Here is a 23,739-nt window from a genome sequence, read left to right on the forward strand (position 1 = left end):
GTATAAGATTGCTACTTATGCCCGGGTTACCAGATGTCTACCCAAGATCTCACCCTTCCTCAAAGGTGTCATTAGGGTTTGCATCACCTGGTATGAGAGCTCATTGTATCGCCCCCATGATGGACCTCCTTCCATACCAGATGATGCAGAATAAATTACAGTATTATATGCACAACCTAAATGCAGTGGCATCACTAGGGTTGGTGTCACCCCCATAAACTTTGTTTAATCTATCTGTACAGGTCATCCAACAAAAAACTAGTGGTCAACTTGATGACATTCATACATCTTATGCTAACATTTTACTGGTTCCATGCAGTGTCATAATACCTCATTGGCTTTCAAAACAATCCATCTCATTGGGAAGTTTTGAGTTAAAAAAATCCACTTTTTGTTACATAAGTCGTTTTCCTTTTCTGGCTATTTGACTACCATTTGATAGAATAAAGGTGTTTCAGCATGGTTTGTTATTATTTATTATTATTTACTATTTTTCTATCCCACGTTTCTCCCTGAAGGAACCCAAGGTGGCTTTTGTTTAATGGCATTCTGCATTAAATTTTGCATGTCATGATATATAACATGATTTTCACAGGTTTGGCCACTAGCGGTGTGTGTCACCCATGAGTGCATCACCTAGTGAAGTCTGCCCTCCATGAATGCCAATACCCTTCCTTTAGGTGTGCCCTAATAGGATCTGGTCCATCTCAAAATTCCTATGAAACTTATGGGCAGGGTCTGTATTGCCCCAGGAAAGTATGCATGTGATTGTAGCTTCAGGGAGACTTACAGCAGAATCCTATGCATCTCTATTTGGAAGGTAACTCCCATTGTATTCTGTGCGACTTACTCCCAGGAAAGGTTGTGTGTAGGATTGCAACCTTATGCAATTTTGAACAGTGTGTATGAAATGAAGAGAGAATCTCTTGTACATTGAGTCATTCAGAACTTATGGAATTCATCACAACAAGGGAACAAAAGACAGTATCTCTGCCCGTACTGTCTTGCTCAGATGTTTGTTGGTGATTTTTACTGGAGAGAAGTGTATGAGGTTGGGTGGGTAGGCTTGCAAGTTAATTAATTAATAGGTGAAGTGGTTGACATCTAAAGACATGTCAGACCTGGGACCGTTACTGAAATACTATTCTAAGCTAATGCTTGGTTTTCCTTTAGAGCTTATGTTGAAAAGTATCTGCTGGAGAAGTCCAGGCTCGTCTATCAGGAACATAATGAGAGGTGAGTAATGAACGAAGTCGTGAACACTTTTTATTTTTCATATTTTTATACCACCCTTCCTCCAAGGAGCACAGAATGGTGTACAGGTTGAGTCTCATTATTTGCGAGTGTCAGTTGCCAGAACGCACATGGATGGCAAAAAAACGCACTCAAGCAAAAATTTAAAAAACAAAACCCCTTTACTCCGGTGATTAAAAACAATCTTGCTGACGTTTTGAGGTTCTTTGTCATGGTGTCTGAATCAAGCCTTTGGCTTGAATCAAGCTCTTGAATCTTTGGCTTTAATCTTTGGCTCTTGAATCTTTGGCTTTGGCTTGAATCAAGCTCTTTGGCTTAAAGAGTGTGTACATGTTCATCTTCTTTCACCTCTCTTCTTTCTGAATACTCAGTATTCTTCACTTTACCTTGCCTTTCTGCCTTCGAGGCAAGTTGCAAATGGCATCTTGGTGAAAGATGCCAAAGCTTTAGTCTGTTACAGCCACGATCAGTGAAGCAGTATGCATAGTGTTTGTCACCTTGTTTCCTTCCTTTTACATCCTGGTGTTCTGTGCTATTCTTTCAGTGATTTCATAATTTTTCTTTATACTTATAAGGTGATATTGACTTTAATACAATTTTTTTCTTACCAGGAACTACCATGTATTTTATTACCTTCTGGCAGGAGCAGGTGAAGAAGAGAAATCAGCTTTTCACCTTAAGCAACCTGATGAATATCATTATCTTAATCAGGTGGGAATACACAAGTAGCTTTATATCGAGTATATATGCTTGTCTTTAGAGCAATGAACTGTTCTTTCCTGGTGTTGCTAGTCAAGTGAATATTGCTGTCTGCCTGCTTATGGGTTTTAGGACAAGATGAATGTGTCCATGTTGGTAATGCAACTGAATGCAAAGTGGTGTGTTTTGAAGTGTTTTTTCCTTAAGGTGGTTACAATAAAGAAATAAGTTTTGAATTACAGTTTTCTGAAACATACCACTTCCAGTTAAATATTAAAAGCTAATATCTGTTTTTTTTAAAAACGCTATACTGATAATCTGCTCCAGATAGACAAAATAGTTTATAGTTTCTTGCATGGTATTGTAATCCTTTTGTCTCATAGCATGAAATTGTTATCCCTTAACAAATAAGAAGGCTAACTAAACTTGATCAATTAATCTTGATTATTTGCAAATAAATTAAATCCTATTGTGGGGCTATTGCACCTCTTTACTAATACTCTATAACAATTCATATACTTTAATCCATTGAGCATGTTGAAGAACAAAGGTGGGAAGAGTGGTTATGGTGATGCCAGTGCACCTGTTCCACTGAAATTTCCCAGCGCAATTACCTGATGCTTATAAGGCTGAATCCTAAAGTTTCCTTATGGTGGCAAGATTATATAGAACTTCAGTGAGTTCTCTCAGTGTAAGAGAACATGTGATCACTACTATAGGTATTCTGCTGAGTTTGAGTATGAGGCTGTAGGAACTTATCCACGAATGTAATAGAGCAACTGTAGCGCTTAACCTCTAAGATTAAGAACTTTTCCTTATCATTGAATTTGAAATACCCACAATTTTTTTGTCTGGGTTTTTTTTCTATTGAAGTGGCATAGAAACTGCCTGCAGTAACAAGGCTGTTCATGTGTCCTGCTAGTACATGCTGGCAGAAAATTAAATTTACACAGTTTTTATACAGTTACAGAGTACAGAAAATCAAATGAATACCAACATGAAGTAAGAAATTAGAATCCAAGATTCTTTATAGTAGAGGTTTGTGAAGACAGTGTGTCCTTAAACATCTGCTAAGCTCCTCTGAAGCAAAGTGAAGCTTAGATATATTTGGATGCAATGGAATATCAGCATGCTGATTTAGGGATGCCTTAGATTCATTTCACAGGTGTTTTATTTTTAAATGGAAGGGGTAGTATGGTCCCCCAAATCGGTCTGCCATCATTATTTAAAATTCAGAGATTTAGAAGGTATGGCAATAAGTGGACATTTTTGTAAGTGATTGGTATATTGAAAAAAACATTGGTCATTTCAAATCTGTCTCTTTGTCCCTTGGCATTATAGAGTGTAAATCACAAACACAATCACACTGTTAAATTGAGATTTGTTTAATATTCAGACAAGTTAATAAGCATTTGGAAGTGTTCAGTTACAAGCATAAAATTTAACTGTTAAACAAAAGTTTTATATGATGTTTGTTTTGTTTTGTAGAAGCATTCACTATTTCAGATGGCTTGTTACAAATAGTTAATCCAGAAATGGCAGGTGGAACAGTTGTGGTGGCTTGTTAGTTTATGGAAGGTGTGGAGCTTAAGTGCATTTTAGGATTGTGCTCTAAACATTGTAAATGCTGCAGAATTGCTAGAGCATTATAAGGTATATTCCTTCTCCTATGAAGGTAGCACTTGCAGGGTTTTGCCTTTCTGCAATAGGACTTGGTATTAGACCAAGACTTACTGAACAAAACTGCACCAATTTGCATCCCTGTTTATAAGTAAGTTGCTTATTGTCAGGTGGATGGACTTTACTTACAGCATGGTAAGGCATGACAACATGCATTCTTATATCAAATCTCATAGAGAAAGAAGAGCAGAGTCATCACTTAGTAAAATGGGTATGCTGCCTGCTTAATGTTTGAATGCTTCAATGATGATTTCATGTTGAAATAACATAATGATGGATGGAAGAGATGGTTGTATGTGGCTTGAAACGCTACTTACCCAATCTGCCTTGATTTCAGATGACAAAGAAACCTCCCAAACAGAGCTGGGATGACTGTTACTATGACTCTGAGCCGGTCAGTACATCCATCCATTCTGGGTTGCTGGTGACAGGCATGTCACTTAGCCTGACTTTGTCCAAGATACAGGGCAAATTCAGCCAAAGTACAGTGGTTTTGTGAGACATACAGAATCTGTGTTTCTCAAAAGAATTTCTTGGATAGCTTCTGTGATTATCTCTTTTTGGTCACTTTTTCCTGTCCGTAGGTTGAGTAGTTGCATGGCATCATATGGATATGGGGTACTGCATGATTATTCTAATCGAATGTTAACAATTCTAACTTGGTTTTACAGTTTTCCCATTTGTGTAACTCAAGGAAAATTATTTCTCATGAGGGTTCTGTTTGATTGTAAGAAAATATTCACAAATGCGATCTTTACAATGATTTTACCTCTTAATGCTGTTTTGAGTCTTCTTACTGCAAATACCAAGTTGTTCAAAGCTGTAGAAAAAAATCTTGAATGTTCAGTTTCACTGAACTTATTAGGATCTATAATATTGACTTATTGCACAAAACATAGTAACTAGATAAGTAAATAGATCTAGTTTTGCTGGCTGATGCAATCATGCAGTTTTGATAAAACAAATTGAAAAGTATTACAGGAAATACCTTGAGCAACTGAACCCATATGACTTTTTTTGGTCTTGCAAACTAGGTTGAATGCTTAAGGTGCTCAAAGGTTAAGGTGGATACATTTTGAGATGTCATTTATGTTGGCACTAAATGGCACTAGTAAATGCTATCTATATCGATGGTCTACTCCTGACTGATGTGCTTGTTCTCTTCTGCTAAGGCCCTCTTTGTCCCTGTTTCAGCACCTCTACAACCTTTTCCAGTATAGATTTCTGCATACCGTCTTCTCATTTGTATCTTTGCTGCCCCAACAGCTTTAGATTAGGACTTAGCTCCCATCCTATGGTACCTTTCTTTATTCTTTCAGAACTTAGCCAATTTCCTTATAGCACTTCTTCTCTTTCCCTCTGTATCTCCCTTGTCCCTCTGCTCCTAAGCAGTTGGTTGCCCCCTATTCTTTCTATGTAGAAAGCACTCTCCTCCATGTTTAATTTCTTGCCTACTACAGTCTGGGAGGCTGAGTGGGAAGCCCATAGGATGCTCTGCAATGTTTTCTGTCCAGAGTATCTTTTTATGCTCGCTCTCTATATATACAGAAAATATTGTTTAGGGATTAAAATTGGAAATAGTGATGGTACAAAGAGATTAAATATATTGGCCCCCCCTCTTTTTTAAGGATCACAGTCTACTAGTGAAACATGTTGCAATCTGATGAACACCAGAACCTGACTAGCAATTTTAAAATATTTTCCTAATTCCTTCTGTGAGAGTGGGACTATGTGTTTTGGCATGTCTGATGGGGAATTGTTAGAGACATGATTGTTTAAATATAATGGCAAAGAAACTAGTATTTCCTTATCACTGCCATGATTTTTGTGAAGGAATGAAAATTAGTTGTGCACTTGGAATTCTTCTTCTGCTATCAAAAGAGAACAATTGGCAGGTTTTAGCTAGATGAACAGAGGACAAATCAGCAAATGTTTCAGTTACTTTCTAGCACTCCAAAATCAGTTCCTTCATCCTCAGAAAATATAATCTATGAATGCTCACAGCAAATAATTTTGGCTTTAAAAAAAACAGCTATAGTGTCTTTACAAATTGAAAATAAAACTTCATATAAAGCAAGCAGCCTGTAATTTGTCTGATTGGATCATATGCACAAATGGACCTTGGTGGAGAGCTTAGGCTATGCATGTAGTATGTAGTTCTGTTGTAGGTGGATTTTGTTGGGAAAGGGGGAAAAGATCCTTCCTATGATGTAGCACTAATTCTGTTGTATTCTTTGGATGAATGGACTATGTCTGCAAGTCCAGATAGACATGTTGATTCTGGCAGCAACTGCAGTCTTTATTAAGGAGGTGGAAGGTACTCAGTAGGGGGGCTCTGGCTGTGTTTTCTGTATCTTACTCTGCTCTTACTTGATCTTCTTGGAGAAGATTCTTCCCCCCCCCCCAGTTTGTTCTACATATCACTCTTTTGCTTGAACTGTCCTAGGTCCTTATTAAGCTGACACTCCTTGCCATAGATCTATGTCTGCTCTTGCTGCCCTTATTGTTACTGTGATGTGCACTTTGAAGCATGGTGTGTGAAGAGGATGTGTAACTGGACTGAGGATTCTGTTGATGATTAATCGTCTGCTAGCACAGCACAGCCCTAGATTTGAACTGTGTGGTATGTTGCATTTCCCACACATTTACATCACTGTCTCCTCTAATAATAGCTCCTTGTATTTGGCCTCAATAGGACTGTTTCTCCGTTGAAGGGGAAGACCTGAAGCATGACTTTGAGCGTTTGCAACTAGCTATGGAGTTGGTGGGCTTTCTTCCCAAGACCCGCAAGCAGTAAGTTGATTTTGGGGTGTGTTGTCATGTTATAAGCTCAGGCTTGTAAATGCTGCAGCCAAGGATGTGCTGGAGTCACTGTGCCCAAGTCACCGACCCCCTGTCTTGACTTGCAAGTCATAACAGGCAGCTGTTGTGACTCGACCTGAGCCTCTTATAGAGTCATTTTAACTTGAGTTGTAAGTCATTATGAGAAATGAGTCTAGGTGCAAGTTGGGCTTGACTCCACAGAAAAAAAGGAGGTGCTGATGGGTGTGTGTGTGTGTGTGTTGGAGTTATCATTAAAACTCCCCTGATGTTCCCGTCCCATCTGCAGTCAGCAATGTGTTGAAGTCCTTCACTTCAACCACCATTTTCATTTTATTTATGTAAACAAAAGCTGTGCTGCTGATCAAGTGAGTGTGGCAGTGCAGAAAAACGATTGCACACAAACCCCAGCAATGACTCCCCCATCATGACTCCACCATGACACCTTCAGAATGAGCACCAGACGTACCAAACAGCACACCACGAACCAATAGGGAGGTGACCAAGCCTGGCAAGGCTGGAGGGGATTGACAGCCATCCATTCATCCAGTTGCATTTTCCTAGATCACCATGAGCCCCCTCACCTGTGTCCTGGCTGCCCAACCTTCTTCTGGTTCCTTCCCCAGCATTGTGCAGCCAAAAAAAGCCTTCCTTCTCTCCCCCCAGCCCCGCCTCCTGGAACCAACCTATCATCCTCCCACCACGTTTGCTGCTGCTGCTGCTGCTGCTGCTGCTGTCCTTCTTGATACTGTCTTCTGGATCGTTCATGAGGTTTTTGACTTGATGTGGAAGTGACAAAAAAAGGAAGCACACTCACTCACTCACACACACACACACAGAGTTGCAAGCACATACAAAAAGTGAGTCATCGATTCGAGACATCACTCATTTCTGAGTCACTAGCCCCGAGTCACAAGTCGGGTCTGAGTCAGTGATGTCTGTGACTTGAGTTGATACGAGTTGTGAAAAAATAGTTTTTTCACGGCTTGAGTGACCATTCCTGGCTGCAGCATGGTGTATGGTTGGTTGCAACTCACCATATTTACTTCAGTTGACTCTTTTGCATTGAATGAGTTAGACACTGAGCATCCAGAAGAGTGTTCCAGCAGCTAAAGCCACTAATTGGCTCTAACTAGATTGTGAAGAAATGACTGTTTTGGTTAGGAGTGTCTTTATTTAAATTTGTTGTAATCTACTCGAACTCTTTGGAATTAAGTGGGCTAAAAATCCAATGACAGATTAAATGTTTTCAATTATGCATTCAAATCTCATCTTCCAGGAAATGATATGTAAGTAGAATTAGCTGGCATACTGAACAATTGTACATCTCAGTCAATAGGCTGCAAATGACCATAGTTAAAACATTCATAATAGGTGGACTCGACAAAATATAAAATGAATTAAACTTGGCTGATACTTGTTTGTGTTTTTTTCCCCTGTCATTTGACCCTGTTTGTCATAATGTCAAATCTAATTACTGTCTCATCTGATCTCGGAAGCTAAGCAGGGTCAGGCCTGGTTAGTACTTGGATGGGAGACCGCCTGGGAATACCAGGTTCTGTAGGCTTATACCATAGTCTTTCGAGACTGAAGGTTGCCAACCATACATAATTGATCTTGAATAAACAGGAAAAGCTGAGATTTTGCATTGTTAGGCATAGTTTTATGGTATATAAGAACATAAGAACAGCCCCACTGGATCAGGCCATAGGCCCATCTAGTCCAGCTTCCTGGATCTCACAGCAGCCCACCAAATGCCCCAGGGAGCACACCAGATAACAAGAGACCTCATCCTGGTGCCCTCCCCTACATCTGGCATTCTGACTTAACCCATTTCTAAAACCAGGAGGTTGCGCATACACATCATGGCTTGTACCCCATAATGGATTTTTCCTCCAGAAACTCGTCCAATCCCCTTTTAAAGGCGTCTAGGCTAGACGCCAGCACCACATCCTGTGGCAAGGAGTTCCACAGACCGACCACACGCTGAGTAAAGAAATATTTTCTTTTGTCTGTCCTAACCCGCCCAACACTCAATTTTAGCGGATGTACCCTGGTTCTGGTATTATGCGAGAGTGTAAAGAGCATCTCCCTATCCACTCTGTCCATTCCCTGCATAATTTTGTATGTCTCAATCATGTCCCCCCTCAAGCGTCTCTTTTCTAGGCTGAAGAGGCCCAAACGCCATAGCCTTTCCTCATAAGGAAGGTGCCCCAGCCCTGTAATCATCTTAGTCGCTCTCTTTTGCACCTTTTCCATTTCCACTATGTCTTTTTTGAGATGCGGCGACCAGAACTGGACACAATACTCCAGGTGTGGCCTTACCATCGATTTGTACAACGGCATTATAATACTAGCCGTTTTGTTCTCAATACCCTTCCTAATGATCCCAAGCATAGAATTGGCCTTCTTCACTGCCGCCGCACATTGGGTCGACACTTTCATCGACCTGTCCACCACCACCCCAAGATCTCTCTCCTGATCTGTCACAGACAGCTCAGAACCCATCAGCCTATATCTAAAGTTTATATGTGACTAAAGGTATATGTGACTAATGCTGACATACAGTGTATTTTGTACAAGATTCAGGAAAGCAAATATATGTGCGCAAGTATTTAAAATGTGAAGGTGATAAAATTATTGAATTTTAGTATTTATTACCATATTGGTAAACTCAAACTTAATTTCTTATGGCGTTTAGAAAAAAATTGAAGAGAAACATGTTCATTTTTGTTCTTTAGGATTTTTTCCCTTCTGTCGGCAATATTGCATTTGGGTAATATCTGTTACAAGAAGAAAACCTACCGAGATGATTCCATAGACATCTGCAACCCAGAAGTCCTGCCTATTGTCTCGGAGCTGTTGGAAGTAAGCTACTGCACGTCAATGTAGCAATCATTTTTTTCTTCAAGTGCATCATTTTCTTAAATAGGATATTATTTCTCCCGTTAGTTTTGATATTCCTTCTCATAACACTGTGTTGAAGTTAAATAGGTGCAAGTATGACTCCACTTTCTCCTCCATTGCTACAAGGATATTTTTGTGAAGCTTGATTACATCTGTTATTAAAATGTGAGGTGGTCTAATCCTGCAAAAAGTTGAGGAAAAGTTAAAAAATTTATCCAAAGCAGGACATTTTCATATAAGTAACATAACAATTATGTTACCTAATGGTTAGATAACAATGTTGAACATATATTTCTTAAAATAATTTTCCCTTCTAAAATTCATTCTAAATTAAAAGGTCTTGCATCCAAGGCATTTTGTGCTTTAGTGACTTTCCAGAGGATGAGAGTTCTGCATTAAAAGAGCTAAGAACCTAAGAGATTTGCTGGAGAACAGATCTAACTACTCTTCTCAGCAATGACACACCAGATATATCCTGGAAGCCTACCAGAAAGGAAAGAAGCCAGTAGTCCTCACCCATTTTTTGTACATTCGCAGCTGTCTGGTATAGCTGTTACAGCCTTAATTTTTCTAATACTATAGTAATCCACATCAGAGCTCAAAAGGAAAAATATAAATTCCCATGCAACAAATCTGCTGTGGGAAAAGAGTGTGTGACTAGAGCAGGGGTGCTCAAAGTTTTTGGCAGGAGGGCTACAACAACTCTCTGACACTATGTCGGGGGCAGGAAAAAAAAAGAATTTACTTAAATTTAAATAAATTTACATAAACGAATATATTAGATACCGAAAATGAATGAATGAATTCCATCCAGTTTATGATCCCATCCACCCTAGTAAGGGGGAGGGGTCTTCATGCCAGCTTATGATCCCATCCACCCTAGTAAGGGGGGAGGGGTCTTCATGCCAGCTTATGATCCCATCCACCCTAGTAAGGGGGGAGAGGTCTTCATGCCAGCTTATGATCCCATCCACCCTAGTAAGGGGGGGATCTTCATGCTAGCTTATGATCCCATCCACCCTAGTAAGGGGGAGATCTTCATGCAAGCTTATGATCCCATCCACCCTAGTAAGGGGGGGGAATCTTCATGCCAGTTTTATGATCCCATCCACCCTAGTAAGATGGGTACGTTTTATGATCCCATCCATCCTTCCCTTGCCTGGGCTGCCTACCTGCCTGGCCATGTACTGCTGCTGCCTGCCTGACCAGCCAGCCAACCAGTTCTCCCTCCCTCCGGAGGGAGACATGCTTCGAGCTGGGCTGAGTTCCCCTTCCTCGTGATCTCTCTCTCTCTCTCTCTCCCCCCTGGCTCAGGTTGCAGGAGGGGAGGGGAGCAGAAGGGAGCAGAGCCCAGCCCAGCCCCTTGGTAAGAAAAAAGACTAGCACGCAAGTGCGCAGGGTCCTTTATAGTGGGAAGTAACGCGAGACCTGCAAGTCTCACGTTACCTTCCCACTATAAAAGGCCCTGCAAGCCGGCTGGGCTCGTCTTTCCTTCGCTGCCACTGAGCTCAGCGGCAGCAAGGGAAAGCAAGGTGTGGAGCTCGCATGGCGGGCCAGCGCGGGCTGAGGCAAGGGCCAAGTGCCCATTGGAGGTGGGGGGACCCCCTGGGGGCCAGATGGGGACCCGTGGTGGGCCACAAGTGGCCTGCGGGCCGGAGTTTGGGCACCCCTGGACTAGTGTATATGTACCTACCTTTAGCTGCTTGGAAAATGGGAGTCTAGGCTCCTCAGTAAAATAAAAACTATCTGGCAACTTGAGCTTGCATTTTACTGCATGCAGCTTAAATTTATACTTGGACCATGGTGACTTCTGTGAGTAGATTTGGTGTCCCACTGGCCCCAGTTCTGCTGAAAATTACAGATGGACCCTCGTTATCTGCAAAGGTTCTGTTCCTGGAATCCACATGAATACCAAATTTAGCATGAAATGAAGTCGCGCAAAATTTGGGATCCACCCAGCTCGGAACGTGACCGAGGCCTTCCTCTGTTCACATCTGGAGCTTTTCTGAGGCCTTTGGAGGCCACTTGCAGCCTCCACAGGCCTCAGAATGGCCTCTGGAAGTCCTAGAAGGGTACTTCCGGTTTTTGCCTAAAAACCAGAAGTGCCTCTCTTGGACCTTCAAAGGCCTTTCTGAGGCTTGTGGAAGTGGCCTCAGGTGGGGCCAAGTCTGGCCTCCACACAGGTCCTGGGGACCTGCGTTAAGCCAGATTTGCAAATAGAAATTTTGTGAATAAAGAGGCTCCACCTGTATTCCTTTCTTCATATGGGGTGCTAGATATGTAATTATCCTTGTAAATGTGCATCTGAAACATAAGATGGAATAGTTGTAAGGTGACTGGAATTCCATAAACTACTACCTCCTGTGGTCTACCTGTAGGGCGCTTTCCTTGCACGAGTTCTCCATAGAGGAGATCCTTTGGGATCCGGCCATCATCCATTCTCACAACATGACCAAGCCAACGCAGGCGTCTCTGTTTCAGCAGTGCATACATGCTAGGGATTCCAGCTTGTTCCAGGACTGTGTTGTTTGGAACTTTGTCCTGCCAGGTGATGCCGAGGATGCGTCAGAGGCAGCGCATGTGGAATGCGTTCTGTTTCCTCTCCTGTTGTGAGCGAAGAGTCCATGACTCGCTGCAGTACAGAAGTGTACTCAGGACGCAAGCTCTGTAGACCTGGATCTTGGTATGTTCCATCAGCTTCTTGTTGGACCAGACTCTCTTTGTGAGTCTGGAAAACGTGGTAGCTGCTTTACCAATGCGTTTGTTTAGCTCGGTATCGAGAGAAAGAGTGTCAGAGATTGTTGAGCCAAGGTACACAAAGTCATGGACAACCTCCAGTTCATGCACAGAGATTGTAATGCAGGGAGGTGAGTCCACATCCTGAACCATGACCTGTGTTTCCTTCAGGCTGATTGTCAGTCCAAAATCTTGGCAGGCCTTGCTAAAACGATCCATGAGCTGCTGGAGATCTTTGGCAGAGTGGGTAGTGACAGCTGCATCGTCGGCAAAGAGGAAGTCACGCAGACATTTCAGCTGAACTTTGGACTTTGCTCTCAGTCTGGAGAGGTTGAAGAGCTTTCTGTCTGATCTGGTCCGGAGATAGATGCCTTCTGTTGCAGTTCCAAAGGCATGCTTCAGCAGGACAGCAAAGAAAATCCCAAACAAGGTTGGCGCAAGAACACAGCCCTGCTTCACTCTGCTTCGGATGTCAAAGGGGGCTGATGTGGAGCCATCAAAGACAACACTGCCTTTCATGTTCTTGTGGAAGGATCTGATGATGCTGAGGAGCCTGGGTGGACATCCAATCTTGGGGAGAATCTTGAAGAGGCCATCCCTGCTGACCAGGTCGAAAGCCTTTGTGAGATCTATGAAGGCTATAAAGAGTGGCTGTCGTTGTTCCCTGCATTTCTCCTGCAGTTGTCTAAGGGAGAAAACAATATCAGTGGTGGACCTGTTGGCTTGGAATCTGCACTGCGATTCTAGATAGACACTCTCTGCAAGTACCTGGAGCCTCTTTAGTGCAACTCGGGCAAACAGCTTTCCTACTATGCTAAGGAGAGAGATGCCACGGTAGTTGTTGCAGTCACCCCTGTCACCTTTGTTCTTGTACAGCGTGATGATGTTTGCATCCCTCATGTCTTGAGGTACTCCACCTTCTCTCCAGCAAAGACAGAGGATTTCATGCAGCTCAGTGACGATGATCTCTTTGCAGCACTTTAGGACTTCAGCAGGGATGCTGACTTTTGCTGGTGCCTTGCCAAAGGCAAGGGAGTCCAGGGCCACGTGAAGTTCTTCTAGGGTTGGTTCACTGTCAAGCTCCTCCAGCACAGGCAGGCACTCAATGTTGTTCAGCGCTTCTTCGGTGACTACATTTTCTCTGGAATATAGCTCAGAGTAGTGCTGCACTCAGCGTTCCATCTGCTGCGCCCGATCCTGGATGACCTCGCCTGCTGCAGACTTCAGAGGGGCAATTTTCTTCTGTGTTGGACCTAGGGCCTGCTTGATACCATCATACATCCCCTTGATGTTGCCCGTGTCAGCTGCTATCTGTATCTGGGAACAGAGCTGAAGCCAGTAGTCGTTAGCACATCTCCTGGCAGGCTGCTAGACTTTGCTGCGAGCAGCTCGGAGGACCTGCAGGTTGCACTCACTGGGACAGGCCTTGTATGCTGCTTGAGCTCTCCTCTTTTCCTCAATGACTGGTGTCAATTCCTCAGAGTGGGCTTCAAACCAGTCTGCCCTCTTGTTGGTCTTCTTGCCAAATATGGACAAGGCGGTGTTGTAAACGGTATTCTTGAAATGTTCCCATCTGTTGGATGCGTTTGCATCAGTCGGGCCTGGAAGAGATTCCTCAAGTGCTCGTGCAAATTCCTCCACTTTCCTCTGATCCCGGATCTTGCTGGTATCAATGCGAGGTCTTCCTTCCTTTTTCGTGTGATACAGTCGCTTTGCTTGAAGTTTCACTCTGCTGCACACCAGGGAGTGGTCAGTGTCGCAGGCAGCACCCTGATAGCTGCGTGTGATCTTGATGCTGGGAAGGCTGGAGTGTCTGGAGAGAATCAGGTCGAGCTGGTGCCAGTGCTTTGTTCTTGGGTGTCTCCAAGAGACTCTATGTTGGGGCTTCGTGTTGAAGAACGTGTTGCTGACACAGAGACCGTGATGACAGCAAAACTCTGGCAGGTGTTGGCCATTTTCATTCATCTTCCCAGTGCCGAACTGACTTAAGCAAGTGGGCCACGAACTGTGATCAGCACCAACTCTAGCATTGAAATCGCCGAGGATGAACAATAGCTCTTTTACAGGGATCTTCTTGATAATGGTGGCCAGGTCATTGTAGAATTTGTCTTTGGCTTCTGCTGGAGACGACAGAGTCGGTGCATAAGCACTGATGAGTGTGACAGGTCCTGCTGATGACTGGAGCTGCAGGGACAAAATTCTTTCACTTCCCACAGTAGGTGGGATGATGGATTCCAGCAGGGTATTTCTGACCACAAAGCCAACGCCATGTTCCCTGGTTTCGTTTGGTGGTTTTCCCTGCCAGAAAAATGAGAAATTTCTCTCCTTGACAGATCTGGAATCTGGCAGCCTTGTCTCTTGAAGGGCAACGATGTCCATCTGCAGTCTGCTCAGCTCCATGTCGATGACAGCTGTTTTGCGTGCGTCGTCTATTTCTTGCAGGTCATCAGAGAAGCCAGGTGTCATTGTCCTTACATTCCAGGTGCCCAGTTTTAGGGCAGGAGTTTTCTGTTTTCTGTTGCATGGTGCAGAGTTGTCGATCCGCTTGTTGGTTTTCACCCTAAACCCCATGAGGTTAACGGACCGTGGCGAGGCAACACCTTACTGGCTGGGGACTGCCCAGCTTAAGGCGGGCGGTAGCTGCCCAATGAGATGCAATGATCTCTCCCACCGTCGGAAGCAGTCCCTGGCGTCACGCTCTACGCCAATTGAGCAAAGACTTATAATCAGTAAACTGCTGCTTCCCGTGTTGTGCCGACGCCATATGGCGAAGTTGGAGTGTCCTCTCCAGTGCGCGAAGCCTGGGTAAAGAAGGTATGGAGGATATGCTGTTACCCATGCAGCAAATCCCCCCACTGCGATACAAGGACATCTGCAAGAGGGATCTGAAGGCCTTAGGAGTGGCCCTCAACAGGTGGGAAACCCTGGCCTCTGAGCGGCCCGCTTGGAGGCAGGCTGTGCAGCATGGCCTTTCCCAGTTTGAAGAGACACTTGGCCAACAGTCTGAGGCAAAGAGGCAAAGAAGGAAGGCCCATAGCCAGGGAGACAGACCAGGGACACACTACACTTGCTCCCAGTGTGGAAGGGATTGTCACTCCCGAATCGGCCTTTTTAGCCACACTAGACGCTGTGCCAGAACCACTATCCAGAGCGCGATACCATAGTCTTCCGAGACTGAAGGTTGCCAACAATGCAATGACTACCTCCTACACTGCAAAAAATTTGAGTTTTTAAAGGTGCTTTTCTTCAATAAAACACCTACTGAGTATATACACTTGCTTGTTATGTCACTTGCTCTTTCAATATGTGTTGTGGCAGCCAGTTGTTGGCTTATGAATTAATTTTTTTAAAAATAGCTGCTCATGTCCAGCAGAGGCATTCATCAACAATTAGGGTGTAAGATGTTAGTTCAGTGTGAGCTGTTGATGTTCTTATGGCGTTGTCTGTCCTTAGTAATAAATGAGTGTCCTCCTTAAGGGGTAACTTGTTTTTCTTTACAGTGGCTGCCTCAAGTGCTCTAAGAACAGCATCTTAGAACATGCTCTAAGAACATGCCAAAAAAATTAGACCTCACACCTTGGAGTATAAAAGCTAGTGCTTCACTCACTGCAACCAATTAGCCCTTGATACCTGTCTTGCAGTAGCCTGCACTTTATGCAACAGATTTTCAGTCTTTATCCACCACCTTCAATATTTGAGGCCTGATCTATCCATGTGGGAGAATGGTGTTACAATGAACTGGACCACTGCAAATGGGGATGCCATTTTAGAATACTCTTCCACATTAAAAAAATATTGCATGAAAGTAAAAAGCCAGCACATAAAAGAAGAGCACAGACCACTTCCTGCATGATTGTTTTCTCTTTATGAGGAGATGTTTATGTATGCATTAAACTGTGATTCCTCACTTAGTCTGAAGTGGTACAGTTCATCCACCTACTGCATGCATAGATCAGTCTTAACACTTAAATGTTGACTGTAGCTGGTTACTTGGATTTCATTTCTCAGTTTATGTAGCATTTCTCAAGTAACCATGGACAAACTGCTCTGTGTTTCAGTGCTTCTTCACTTCCCTACATTGGTGGGATGTGCAAAATGGGAAATCAGAGCTTCTTTCTACATAGTCACTTTAACAACTGAAAGCCTTTCATGTACTGTGAGAAAACACAACAATAAATACTTCAGATAAGCACTAAGGGCTGTTATTTGGGCTGGCAAAGATCTAATGCACTTTAATTTGGAGAGCTGAGGTTGCCAAGGGTACACCTGTCAAATTGTCATTTAAAAGTAACCAAGCAAATATAGCGGATGAAACCAGTTTAACAATGCCAGACTTGTTTAGTTTGCTTGTAATAGCAAATGCTGGTAATTGCACCCAATTTCCATGGATCTAAGACTTTATCTATGTCATAGGTCCAAGTTTCTTTGCTCTTGTAAAACAGAAACTTATTTATGCAGTTGGAATGTTATTTACTGGTGAAATATTTCACTCACTTGGTAGACAAAAGTGTGTTGCAGAGAAAGAGTTCAAAATGGATGTTAAGCTTTCAAAATTGGTGGAAGAGCATTTTATATTTTGTAAGTTGCAAGGAGCTGTAGGAATTAAGAGGGCAAGCTTGGGGGAAAAATTCAGCAGGGTCTATAGTCTGTCTCCCCCCCCCCCCCCAGTACAGTGCAATTGTTGCTTGGGAAAAGCTTACTACTGAACCTAGGTGGCTGTAATTCTTGGGTTTGCCATCAACGTTGGTTCTGCCTCCTTTGGATATCTCCTTTGGATGTACAAAGGATATCTCCTTTGGTTATACTCCTTTGGATGCCAACGTTGGATATCTGCCTCCTTTCACTTAATGCTGATGCACTTCACTGTTTGTGTGGGAGCAAAATTTTCCTGCCTGCTGATGATAGTGACTTGTTGTCCATAAACCGGCTTTTAAAAAAGTGAATAAACCTGAAGACTGTATAGGATCATTTGTCAAGAATATTGTTCTCAAAAGGCATTATCTATGTATATCCTGGATCTTATACTGCACGCTTCGGCCATCCTTGCTGTGAAATGTGCTATCATTTAAAGTACAGTGTGTTCATATTGGCACAATTCTGTAAGGGAATTCAAGGTCAAAGGTTCAAGAAATCTTCTAGTTTGAGCCAGTTTTTGTTTTGAAGTTGGAACGAACTTAGGATCACAAGTGAGGCCAACTATTCTTTGAGACTATATTTTTCATTTTATTTTACTAGCCTGAGTGTGTTATGAAGACAAGGTTTATAAATGGTGCCTTTTACAGATACTGTGTTAGAAGAATGCGAATTTGTGTCCAAGAGGAATAAAATGCTTTCAGTGAATCATAATGCACAAGGGAGCTTAACCTCTCCAAGTATACAGCTCTGCTCAACAATTTCTGCCATGGTCCATTAGTTTATGTTTCTTGTATTTGGATGGCATTGCAGTCTAAGGGATTCCTCTGTGCTTGGATCTGGTACTTTGCCTTGTTTATACCTCTATCACTTTCTAGTTTGTCTCGAGTTGATTTTCTTTTTTTCCTTGTATCAGGAGGTCTGGATTAATCATTAGGTAATGTATCATAGTGGGGTAACTTCATAATTACAGGAGAGTTTCTTTCTTTGGAAAGAGCACCTTGTTTTACCACCTAATCCTCCTTTTGAGACAGTCTACTACAGATATTATGGAGGGGTCTGAGCACATGATCAGATAGTAACCCAAGTTTGTGGAAAGTTTTAAAGTACTGGTAATGTGCAAAGTGCAGCAGAAATAGAATGGCCTTGGATGTAAAGGCATGTATATGCATGCTGGCAAAGGAAAAAGTGCGGCTTGTAGGTCAGACTATTGGACCTCCAGCCCTTGATGCCCATTTGGGAGACAGATGCTTTGCAAAACTATCTAGTCCAACATTCTGTTTCTAAACAGCCATACAGATACCTCTGAAAGATCATAAGCAAGACATAAAATTGACTACCCCATGTGTCCCCAGCATCTGTTAATCAGAGGTATAGTTGTCTGTACATTGAGGTTTCATTTAGCTATTATGGCTAATAGTCATTGATATATTCATGGAAGATGCTTGAATTTTTTTTTCTAAAAGCTGTCTGTTAGTGGCAATCATCATATCTGTGGTAATGAATTCTTGTACTTTCTCTTGTCTGCTCTGAACCAACTTCAAAGTCACATTTTTAGGAGAATGAATTTCCTGAACACTGCTCAGTGTGTCAAAGTGGTTATGTGTATGGATTTTGACCTGGGATACAATGAAAACCTGAGCCTTCAACTCATTGGATGGCCTTTGGCACATTTTGCTGTCTCTGTTTCAGTTTCTTATTTGTAAAATGGGAGGAATAGTGGCCTACCTCAAAGAGTATTATGAGAACAAGTTGTAAATGATAACAGTGCTCTTAGAATAGGCATATGTGGTATTTCTTAGTTATACAACAACTGCTTTTCAAGTGATCTTAAGAGAGAACTCTGTTCAAAAGATCAGTGATAGATTTTGAAACTGTTAGAAGCTGTAGTGCCTGCCTGAATATAGGCCAGGTGTCATGAGTTTCATAGACTGTCGTTTGCTTTTTAAAGTGAGGGTCTTATAATGTGTACTTGGTAATGAAAATATTTAATCACTCTGAAGAGCTACAGGCTTTTACATTTTAACAAGCTCCTGAACGTCAATTCAAACTTCAGTCACCAATATGGAGAAATAGTCTAGAAATTGAAAACTGAATATAATACACATCTGGCTTATTGTCTGAATAAATTTAAACTCTAAGAACATCTGGTTGACCCTCTGGGATTTCTAGAATATACTTCATAAATTAATGGTGTGTATTTGCTTTTTTAATTAGGTTAAAGAAGAAATGTTGTTTGAAGCATTGGTTACCAGGAAAACTGTGACTGTGGGAGAGAAGCTTGTATTACCATACAAATTGGCTGAGGTATGTGTGCGAACTTCAGTTTTGGGAGTTAATTTTATTTTTGTTTTAAATATTTTATGTCCTGCCTTTTCAGTCCTGGGAAAGGAAGCTTAAAGGTGGCTAAGAAAAGTATTTTTCTGAAAAATGGGTACTGCCAACTGCAAGTAAAGCTGCATAACTTTATCCATGTTTCATAAATGTATAAGCAGAGAGACCACTGATAACTTATGGGACTTGACAAGTGAGCTTCATGAATTAATTTAACTCAAACCATATTGGGAGTAAAGGAACACACTATGAAGATCATCTGCAGTCTTTAACAGTCATATGCATTAGCAGCAGCCTCTTCCAGTGTGTATCCTTGTGTCTAAAGCTTCTGAATTTTTAATTTTAATGTAGTGATTGAGATGATAAATGAGATTAACATTTAAATCAACATTTTCACTTAAATATGTCTAAAACTCTTAAATGAAAGGAAAATATACTAATTTTAATTGTAGGGAATTTTGATTCTTCCCAGATTGAGATCCAGCTTCTGTTCTTTTATGGTGTCAGTGGAAATGATCTTTGCTTATTATGTATTGGAATTTTATTTATTTGTTTTGTTTTTTGGTCTTGTTAAGCAAGACAAGTGTGTGTGTGTGTTTTGCTTGGATTATCATGAATTCCCAAAACAGAAAATGAATATGACTAGCATGAACTGGTACCAGGAAAAAGAGAAGGGACCAAAGAAGATGTGCCAGATAGTCAAAATCATATCCAAATAAAGAAATAGATGGAACAGTAATATTTTTTTCCTAGAACTAGAACAGAAATCAAACCATTATTTGAAGATTTGTATAACCCAATTGGGAATCCCATTTCCCTAACTCCCCTAAAGAAGGATACTACATAAGAATAAACATTTCCCAGTGGAGTGATGCACATGGACTCCCAACAAAAGTTATTGGTGAATGCCTGGGAAAGTTTTCACCTTTTTGGGTCCATCCATGTTTCTGTATTATACCATCTCTGAGTTTTTGGAAGCTGCCAGAAGGTTGGAAGACTGCTATTTTGAAAATGCAGTCATCTGCACTTTGACAATGAACCTCTCCAATTTCCTCCACAAGGACAGAAGAAATACTCTTGGCAAAGTATAGCTCCCATGCTTTAGTGCTTGGCCAGTTCTGTAGCTCTTAATGTTGCTGTCAGAACCTGTTCTGACGTTTCATTTAAAGATCAGCTTTAAAGTTTAACAATGAGTTCCTTGGCAGGCTTCATTTTTGATAGTTAGGTGTGCATGATCTTGGTCAATGCAGAATTATGTTGCCTCCCAGTGTGTTTGCCCTAGGATACATAGCTTGGACAGGGTAGATAGGAGGAATCATAGAATGAGGTGGAGTGTGTAAATAAGCAGATGAGTAGTTCGTTTTAATTTTTAACGTTTAATGGTTTTCAGTCAGTCAAGTCAACCTTTGTTAGGCATAAACATTTGGTAGGTGAAGACTCTGTATTTGGTAGGTGTATTTGGTAGGTGAAGACTCTGTATTTGGTAGGTGAAGACTCTGTAAGTGTGTAATGGTTTTCATTATTGCATTTTCTACAGCAAGTAGTCGTCCAGGATAAACCCATCATTTGGCCAGTATACTCTCAGAGTTCAACTTTCTGTATGAGGTTGTCGGTTTTCCCTTCTATGTTTAACAATATTTCATGACTTAACATTGTAAATTATGTTAATCATCTTATCAGATGCAGTTTGTCCTCATGTGAATAATTACATTTTTTCATATGGTCTGAAGCCAAACTGGTTGGTTCAGGTATTATGTCAAAGTGGTGGCTGAATCTTTGACAGAAATAGGCAATGCAGAACAGCCTTAGGCTGCAATCCTAACCACTCTTTCCTGAGAGTAAGCCCCATTGAACAAAACAGGACTTACTTCTGAGTAGACGTGGTTAGGATTGTCCCCTTAGTCATAGCTGAACTGGATTCAAACAAAGCAATGTTTTGACTTCTTCCTTGCATCACTGCCTCCTGTTGTTCTTGATGCATGTGTTGACAATTATGTTTCATTACGGATTAGCAAATGACGGATTAGAGACTGTGACACTATATGATAATAACAATTTGCATTTTAAACTGCAACTCTCCAGTGGGGCAAGCCATATAGTTGTGAATCATTGGTCAGTAGAATGCTGTCCCAGGTAGCATTTTTTCCTAGAATTAACAGAGAGAAGCTTTACTTTTTGACTTGCTAGTTGTTACAACTAGCAGTACTAAATTATGCTTGTAACTTTGCACAAAACAGCCAGTGCCTTTGAAATTGGCAAAATACTGCCTGTCCTCTTTTTTCGCTTTGTTCTGTTGTGTGGGATTGCCATGATCTGTATTTAAACATTAAAATAGTACATTCTATTTTTGAGATGTTAGTCTCCTGTAGCACTTTGGTAAATTCTGGGAGGACAAACACATCCAGCACAAAGCAGAGATATGTACTTTTTCTAGTAGTTGATGTGAGAGTATGTATAAAAGATTAGCTGGGTGTCTGCCAAAGATGGCGGACCGTTTCTGAATATTCTGTTGTTGTAAAAGGCATTTTGATAACAATGCTGCCCTTTGAAATGGGACATGAGGGGGAGAATTGAATCAGCAGAATGTGAAGTACAAACTGTGTGCTCTCAGTTTGAGGGTGTCCCTCATGCATGCACAAGCAAATACTTTTGCAAGAGGCTGTGTCTGAAACAAGGCACTATTAAGAAATATTTGAGGCTGAGAGGTCTTGACTGTATAATCTAAGAGTATGCAATTGGTGTGCATTTGGCTTTGGTCACTACATTAGTAACATATGTAACAGATGACATCAGTATAGGAAACGGAAGACTAGAGTGAGGTGAGGAAATGGGGGCGGGTGAATGAGGTAATATGGCAAGCATCTGTTTCTTTTTTTATTCCTGAATTTTATGGTATATGTTCAAAATGCTTATCATTTAACAATCAAGCTAAACCATGCTGCTGGAATTTAAGCCTATTTGATTCCTTTTGGCTTTTTGATTTTTTTCCATGAACTGTGTGGAACAGTGGTTCTCACATATTTAGCACCAGAACCCACTTTTTAGAATGAGAATCTGTCAGGACCCACCGGAAATTATGCCCAGAAGTGACATCATCAAGCAGGAAAATTTTGAACAATCCCAGGCTGCAATCTTTCCCACACTTAAATAGGAGAAAGTCTCATTTACTAGCATTGTTCAAAGAATATACATAGTACTTGTTAAAAGTACAGGTCTGTAATATTTCCCCAAATGCAGTTGGTTCTCATGGTAGCATCAAGTCTAATAGATTAAAAATAAAATATTGAAATGAATGGAGACCTACCTGAAATTGGCTCGTGAACCACCTAGTTGGTCCCAACCCACAGTTAGAGAAACACTGGTGTGGAGGAACCCCATAACTTTAAACTTTGTGCTCTCTACTTTGCAGAAGTGCAAAGAAAACACCTCACTTTAACAAACAGAGTGGAAATATGGATAAATTTAATCTTTAGCTTTGCAAATTTTGTTTGAAAGAGCATTCATTTCCTGTTCCTGTTTTGTTTTGTTTTCTGTTAATTATTTCTGTTTAGATGTGTTGTCTGATAGGGAACAGGTTGTTCTAAACCAAGAGGTTCCAAACATTAGACAGTCTTGCCTAGAGAGATGTAGGCATTTGCTAATGAAGTTAAATTACTCATGACACTAAAACCCATCCCAGAGTTTGCATATCTGTCTCAGACCCATCTCCTATCAGGGAGGCAAGGCTGGAGGTATGTCTGTGGCAAGACTCCTTTTATCACAACAAAGGTTGATGCTGGCTTGGTCAGGCACAATGAATAGATTGCTAATGATGGATTCAGGATGACAGAAGAATAAGCTGACTCAACTTGGCCAGCACCCTGTTGCATACATCTAGAACTGTCTATTAGGGTGAAGGGTCCTCATTCACCACAATATGCGATACAAGAAAAAGGGTGTCAGCTGGTTTTATCACTTGCTCCTCTACTTTCTGTTGTTTGCTTTCTGCTGGGCCAACAGATGTTAGAGGTCTGTCTTCTGTAGCACACATTTTTATTAGCTCTTTCCACTGTGCCCTTCACAGAGGTATTGTACTGCTTGGGGTGCTGCTATTATTCGCATCCGGTTTCTTCTCAAAATATGATTTCAGGAAATCTATCTTGAGCTGCATTTGGCACATGGGCCATAAGTAGAGGAATGCACTACAGGTTTAGCTTTGTTGATGTGTCTATGTGCCAGAAAACTGGTAACTTTTGAGTGTCTGGCTCCTAATCAATATCTGGCAGCCCTCACCAAAGGTAAAATTTATGCTTAACTTGGCCACAATTGACAAGTCAGCTGTTTCACAAACTTGTGGTTAATGAACTGAGAGAGAAATCTTTTCCCTGTAAGGAACACTATGAGAAAAGGAAGAATTTAGAAAACTATGACTTTTCTTTCCCTTCTGTAAAATCAACACTTGAATTCAATGCAAAGTTCTTAGGGGAAAATGTTATTTTACAACCTATTATGGCAGTTGAAATATCAAGAGCATACAGTGTGTGTGCTTGTTGGTAGCGTTAATACATGGTCTCTACAACCAGAAGAGAAATTTTGTTTTGTTCCTTTTAATTAGCACTGTATCTTAGTTATTCAGCTTAAATTCTGCATTTGGCAATGGGTAGCTAATTCAAAGATCATTGTAGAAATGAAATATGA

At 41.5% G+C, this 23,739-nt stretch overlaps 1 protein-coding gene across 4 annotated transcripts in view; it reads left to right on the plus strand.

The window, feature by feature from the left end:
- Positions 1-23,739, plus strand: part of MYO9A (myosin IXA) — a 163,181-nt gene that overhangs the window by 61,424 nt on the left and 78,018 nt on the right. For 3 of the 4 annotated variants that reach the window (XM_066634981.1, XM_066634982.1, XM_066634983.1), the window contains exons 4-8: positions 1,174-1,236; positions 1,866-1,965; positions 6,329-6,426; positions 9,195-9,321; positions 18,946-19,035. In XM_066634981.1, coding sequence (XP_066491078.1) covers positions 1,174-1,236; positions 1,866-1,965; positions 6,329-6,426; positions 9,195-9,321; positions 18,946-19,035 — 478 coding nt within the window. Of the gene's footprint in view, positions 1-1,173; positions 1,237-1,865; positions 1,966-3,970; positions 4,028-6,328; positions 6,427-9,194; positions 9,322-18,945; positions 19,036-23,739 lie in introns of all 4 variants that reach the window. The other variant, XM_066634984.1, reaches the window with a different exon arrangement.

The sequence above is a fragment of the Tiliqua scincoides genome, chromosome 8 (assembly GCF_035046505.1).
Source record: "Tiliqua scincoides isolate rTilSci1 chromosome 8, rTilSci1.hap2, whole genome shotgun sequence".
In the NCBI taxonomy this organism is placed as follows: Eukaryota; Metazoa; Chordata; class Lepidosauria; order Squamata; family Scincidae; genus Tiliqua; species Tiliqua scincoides.